The sequence below is a fragment of the Seriola aureovittata genome, chromosome 11, assembly GCF_021018895.1.
Source record: "Seriola aureovittata isolate HTS-2021-v1 ecotype China chromosome 11, ASM2101889v1, whole genome shotgun sequence".
Lineage (NCBI taxonomy): Eukaryota > Metazoa > Chordata > Actinopteri > Carangiformes > Carangidae > Seriola > Seriola aureovittata.
The window spans coordinates 2,502,461-2,508,969 of NC_079374.1; the positions used below are offsets into that span (position 1 = coordinate 2,502,461).

Below are 6,509 nucleotides of genomic sequence, written 5' to 3' on the forward strand. Positions count from 1 at the left end.
TATAAAAGTACAAATAATTTCCATATCGAACATAGAAATATTATAATATATTATGAAAATAATAATCATGAAACTGAATTTATTGTTAATTTGATGATCCTTTATGGTAAATTCCATATAGATAAATGTGGAGTAAAAAAAATAACCTCCAATTTTATTGGATTTTTAATGGACTTTAGATAATATATTATGAATCTTGACTCTATTTTTTTTTTGTCTGACAATTTTATTGTACTGTAGTTTTTGTTTTGTTTTTTGCCTTTTGCTTTTTGTATTATTGTTTTTCTCTTATTGCCACTATATTTACTTTTATAATTTTTTACTATTTGTATTTATTTTAATGTCATTACTCTAGTGGCACATGTTTGTATTGTATGTATATTTGATTGCTTTCTAATGTTTTCCTATTCTAAACTATATCCTGACTGTAGTGAACGACTAAAGCCAGAAGGAGGCAGTAATGTAGATTAAGGGGTGTCAAATGCCGTAAAACATCGAAGAAGAAGAAGGAGGCGGAGCACCGGCAGTAGCAGCAGACGAAGAAGAAGGAGAAGAAGGAGAAGAAGAAGGAATAAAGAGGATTTATCCACATATTGGTCCATAATAAAGGTAACATGTCAGTGAACAGCGATAAAACGCTTTAAGAAATAATAGAATATGCAGTCAGCATGTTTTAATGTTTGGTATAAACGCATTTACCTGTTGTTTTTTCATTATGGGGGCATATTTAGTTAGTGAGGAGCTAACTTAGCCAACAGTTAGCTTTGGGAAAGTTACAGCTCAACAGTATCACAGATAAACCGCAGGGTGATTTTATGAATGTTCCTTTTTAATGGAGACCTCTTGCTGTTACACAGCTTTATAAACTGTAGAGAAGAAGTCAAAGAGAAAACGAGAAGTGCAGCTAAACCTCCTCCAGGTACATGACTGGTTATTTCCACTGTTTACTCTATGTAAATATGGATTTTTGAATGACCTCAAATCAAGAGGTGGCTCTCAGTTTGTGTTGTCACAGTGTCACAGTCTCATGGCGTCGTCACGGAAAGTTATAAATTGATCACGAAAAGATCAACAGAGGAGTCAGGCTGTCTGCTCTCCAGTGTAAAACACCTGCAGTCACCTGAGCTGCTGTGGCTCCACCTACTTCAGTCTGTGACCTGACGCCTATCAGGACAACACTGTCATGCATCACATACTGTATTTAGACAGACACTCAGCTGGCAGTTTATTAGGTCCACCTAGCTAAAGCTAATGTAGCTTAATACAATGTTATAATGAATAATAATAATAATTGCTGTTATTAGCTGTCATTATTACTTATATCAGTAGTAGCATTACAGTTACAGTTAACATTGTTATTATTATTGTTGTTCCTGCAGCTATCATTATTATTATTATTATTGCATGATGGTCTTTTCCTCTGCACTCTCTCCTGCTCCTGTTTCTGCCTCTTAAAAAGTACTTTTTTATTTGTTGGGTCTCTTTAAATAATGTTATAAAGAGAAGGTCTAAACCTGCCCTATTTGAAAAGTGCCTTGAGATAAACTCCTGTTGTGAACCGGCGCTATATAAATAAAAATTGACTCAACGTAATACAACAGTTCTGTAAAATAATTTACCCTACCCTCTTTGATATAAATAGAGTGGGCAAAATAATGGAAACACCTGTCTGTATAACCCTGAACAGCTCAACAGTAGCACAAACCCCAGCCTCTAAAATCATCACACAGGTGAATCAACACCTCTGAATTAGTGTCAACACAAACTGAACATCATAACCTTCATGAAAGAGGGTTTACTGCAAGACTGTTGGATTACATTGAATTTGGATCTTATAAACACATTACATCACAAAACATGGAGCCCATGTGGTTTTCTATGAGGTCACACATTTTGATAGGTTTGGTACCAAAATGAGACGCTGTGATGCTACAACATCACCTGCTTAAAAGACCAAAGGGTCATACAGATGTGGACAGGTGAGTGCTGGACAGTCCTATCTAAACCTCACCTATATGTTATTCTCAGCAGGTATTTGTTTATCATATCATGCAAACAAACACTGATTCCCACAGTGTTTCCACAGCTGAGCCTCCTGTCATTACAGCGTGGGTGAGAAAATAAACTTCTTACCCCTGATAACACGTCCTGCGATGCTCTAATCACTGTTTGTGTTTCCTCCTCCAGATGCCCACTCAGAAGGAATGCATCGTCTGTAAGAAGAAAATCGGCGTAGCCAGCAAAACATGTGCACACTGCGGCGCCAAGCAGCCGTACAAACAAAAGCTGGAGAACATAAAGAGGAAACTTTCCCACGGCTGGAAGGAAAGGCAGAAGAAGAACAGCAGCGTCAACAAAGTGTACGACGCAACAAATCTACTGGTTGGTTGTTTCATGTTAAGTCATTGACTTTATTGGCATTTTATCTTTCATCCTTGTTTCAGTCCTGGTTTATGATATATAGATACATGATATATAGTTCAGTTAAGGCTGAGCATCCAAACTGGACCATCAACTCTAGTGAAGCAAAGAGAGAGATTTCACTCAACATAGAAGTAATGCTATCTGATTTTATTGAGTAGATATAAATATTTAATGATAATAACACAATATAATGTGTCTAGTGTGGTACCAATCTTATATTATAATCTTATATTCACAGGTGTGAATTATATGTGATGATCTTGTGCTGATGTTTTTTCCAGCTCCACAAGTGGGAACTTCTGGAGCGACATCCGATGCTGCTTCTCGCCAGGAGAACTGCAAACGGGTTTTTAGCCGAGTGTTTCTGTCCGTGGCAGATGAACGCAGAAGACGGTAAAGACGCCCTCGCTACAATAAAGAGGATTTATGAAAGTCTCCTTAACGGTAATTTACACAGACATGCACGTTATCACCCACAGCACAACATTTCACACACAAGGAACTTTACTGTCGAACATATGATGACATGAAACTGCTTTTCCCAGGAGCTTTCAAATTTAAATTATCAAATAAATACACATAATATCAGTTCATAACAAGAAGAGTAATACAACAAAATAAAATGAAGGATGTCTGTGCAGAGGCCCTGAAGAAGAAAGGGTTTCAGAAACAAAAAGAAGTCAGAGTAAAGGACAGAAATAAGTGAGAGGATGTTGTGCAGGGTTGAAGTGAATTGTATATTTGTGTATTTTAAACAGAAGATGTGAAAGCTCAGTAGTGGAAAGAGTCAGATAACTGTTTGAATATAAAAACACATTCTGTGCAGTATATTGTATGTGTAACTATTAACACAGAGCCTGCTGCTTATTGCACATGTAAACTGGGGGAGGGGGGGGGGCAGTAATGAAGTACATGTGCTTTACTGTTTTATACTGTTTTTGGAAACTTCTGATTTTTCCTCCACTACACCTAAAGACAAATATTGTACGTCTGACTCCACTACGTTTCTCTGTGCAGCTGAATCAGACTTTGATGTGTTTGCGCTTCGTTTACAACCACTTATGTCTCAATCCAGTGGCTCTACCATCTGGACCAGCGGGGGGGCCGAGGGAGGGTCCAGCAGGAGACGGCGAGGAGCCTTCAGCCACACAGACACAGACTCCACCTCCCGACCACCTCGTCCTCCCTCCTCACAACGCAGCTGACCCGCAGTCAGACTCCGTGTCCTCCCCTCTGCTCAGCCCGCAGCTTCACACTGAATTCACTTTTGTCGTCGCACCTGGATCCTCGTCGCTGGTTTCTCCCCTGCCCTCGTCCTCCTCCTCGTCCTCCCACATCCCTCCTGTGTCCTCCTCCTCCTCCCTGACCCGTCCTGTGTCCTCCTCCTCCCTCACCCAGCCAGCGTCCCCCTCTCTGGTTTCTCCAGTGTCACCGACCCTCTCTGTTTCTCCCAAACCGTCTCTCTCTCCTGCGTCCTCTCAGCCGGACTCTCCAGACTCAGTGTCTCTCTCATGGACGAGAACACAGGAAAGACGGCGACTAGACCCCAGTGGTATGTGTGGGTTCATCAGATTATCACCGTATTTAAAGTGAGTGAAACGGTTTCAGTCGGAGCGGCTTCATCCCGGTCAACAGGACCTGTCTCACTGGTGTTTGAAAACAGATTTACATCTTTGACGATTATCACTTAATATCCTCACGCCCATATTTTCACGTAAAGATGGTTTTTATTGCAGTAATAATTCCTACTGTTCATACTGGCCATGAACTATCCCTCAGTAACGTAACATCCCGTCTCCACCTGGTATTAAAATACGATCTGTAGCCAGATATCCAGACAGTGCGAGACTCCATCTTACCTTTTTTTGTTTGTGATTATTTTGATAGCCGCGTGAAAGTGAGAGAGGAAAGTCAGAGAGAGAGAGAGAGAGAGAGGGGTCAACACTGGGCATCAAAGCACCAAACTCCTCCTTTATCTCCCCAGGGCAGGTGGGATATGTAATCCCTCCGGTGAGTTCTGGGTCGGCCCCGGGGTCTCCTCCACTTTAGAAGGAGCCCAGACGCCTGAACCACCTTCACATATGTGGATTTCATATATTAGAACAGCTGTAGTTATGGGTCTTTGTGGTCAGTATCTACAGGAAAATTCATCACAGACAGCAGTTATTCTTCAACATGGGCATGAAAGTGTTGTTTTAAGACAGATGTGAAAGAAATCCAGAGGGGTTTCCTCCGTCCCGTGACATCAGTGGATCAGGTCCTGTTGTGGTTAACACTGACTTTAATCACATGGAAAGCTCCGGTTTCATTTCTGCGCTCTTCCTTTAGCCGTGACCCTCGTGGTCCAATGTTGAGACGATGTCAGCTGATCCTACAAATTATTAACATGTTTCAATTCGTTTCAGAGTGTCCCATTCATCAACGGTCCACCAGTTTCCCATACAAAAAAATACTGGGGGAGAGAATCAGGGAGGTTCGTAATCAAGACCAGCTTCTGAAATTACTGACAGAGTCATAAAGAGATGATAACAAATCTCTCTGTGGAGTCATAGTCCAACAGAAACACATCTTAGAGAGTCACTGTGCTTTGTTTTAAAAGAGTCTGTCAGTGAGAATATAGAGAATATTTGGTTTGAAGAGGATTCATCATGTAAAGCTTCATTTTCTGATTTTATTATAAGAAAACTCAGTTTCTACATCAATCTCAAAACTTAATATATTTATATAAACTGCAACACAACACTTTATATGTTACTCAGTTAGTCCAGCTTTACTGTTATTGTTTGTTTTCACTTCGACCGTTTATTGAAAGAACGTGATTAATTTGACCTTTGGTCTCTTTGTCTTCATTCAGGGACGCGCAGAGGTGTTGGTGCAGTGGTATCCTTGCTCCGGATGGTGTGTATGTTAATCTGAAGTTAACTGTAGGTGATGGAGCAGGAGGCAGAGAGACAGCGATGGTGTTTGAGCGCTGCGGTGCATTGGATTTTAAATGAAATGAGTTCAGTGAGGTTTAAATGCTGAATCTCAGCTCAAATATAAGAGGATACTACGATGAACCAGTAACCTCCTTTAGTGCGAGACGAAGGATTTAGAATGAAATCCTCAGATGTGCATCGTTATTCTGAAGATACAGTATTAAACCTGAATATACCTGAAGCTGTCTCTGTGTGTTTTACATAGAATATAATAGTATCAGTGTAGTTCTGAGTTCACCAGAGGTCAGTGACTAACTCTGTTGTGTCTTTGTGTCTTACAGTGGAGCAAAGTGGAAAAACACCTGGGAGCCAAAAGAAAATATTTTAAGTTAATTTTATTCTCAAAATAGTTGTGTTTTATTATTATTATTGTTGTTGTTGTTGTTGTTGTTGTTGTTGTTGTGTTATGAGACATTTACAGAGACTGACTGACTGAGGTTGTGCCTTTTCGCATCAGATTTTTGCCTTTAATGTAATATTTTAAATAATATTCGTCCGTTCTTTCGTGTAACTGCTTTGTAAAGCAAACATCCTCCTTTTTCTGCATCGAAGGAAACTGGATACATAAAATAAAACGTTTTTAATTAAACTTTATTGTCACTGGCTGGTTGTTATGGTTGTTAACAGTAACTTTGTCAGTTACAGTAACATGAAGCTGCTGCTAATGATAAAGCTGAACTATAGTTTCTGTTATTCTTGTGTCACAGGACATTAACGATTTCTCATAGCGATGGTGGATTGATTTAAAGCGGGGGATAACAGCCTGTATCTGGCAACCATCCGCAGTTGTCGGTTGAGTTTTGTTGTTGTTCTCCTGGTGGACAGACGCATCAAGGTAGACACGGGTAACTACGGGTGTTCCGGAAATGGAGTGTGCTCAACTTCAAAATAAGAGTAGGGTCGGTTTGGCAAAAGTAGGACATTGCAGTAAAGTCCTATTTTCCAATTTGACTTAAAAGTGACAACATTAGTTTTATCTGAAAATCTACCTGTAACTCAACAGACACTTTTACCTGTGTGATATCATCATTAATTCTCTTTATACGAGCATGTTAAGAAGGGTTATTGTTTCACAAAACATGACTTTGCTGAACACAGCCAATAACC

At 40.0% G+C, this 6,509-nt stretch overlaps 1 protein-coding gene across 1 annotated transcript; it reads left to right on the forward strand.

Moving 5' to 3' along the window:
* Nucleotides 1-493: 493 nt before the first annotated feature.
* On the forward strand, nt 494-6,005 carry LOC130178152 (anti-sigma-I factor RsgI2-like). Its single transcript, XM_056390293.1, has 7 exons — nt 494-609; nt 2,188-2,382; nt 2,706-2,868; nt 3,500-3,976; nt 4,830-4,897; nt 5,279-5,322; nt 5,684-6,005. The coding sequence occupies exons 2-7, from the start codon at nt 2,188-2,190 to the stop codon at nt 5,733-5,735; spliced, it is 999 nt and encodes a 332-aa protein (XP_056246268.1). The 5' UTR covers nt 494-609; the 3' UTR covers nt 5,736-6,005.
* The last annotated feature ends 504 nt before the right edge of the window (nt 6,006-6,509 follow it).

What these genes read in the sequence shown, in the direction of transcription:
- LOC130178152 (XM_056390293.1), top strand. Translation starts at nt 2,188, where the DNA reads ATGCCCACTCAGAAGGAATGCATCGTCTGTAAGAAGAAAATCGGCGTA. An exon ending in TGGGGGAGAGAATCAGGGAG is followed by an intron (nt 4,898 to 5,278) that starts GTTCGTAATCAA and finishes GTCTTCATTCAG; the next exon opens with GGACGCGCAGAGGTGTTGGT. An exon ending in TGGTATCCTTGCTCCGGATG is followed by an intron (nt 5,323 to 5,683) that starts GTGTGTATGTTA and finishes TGTGTCTTACAG; the next exon opens with TGGAGCAAAGTGGAAAAACA.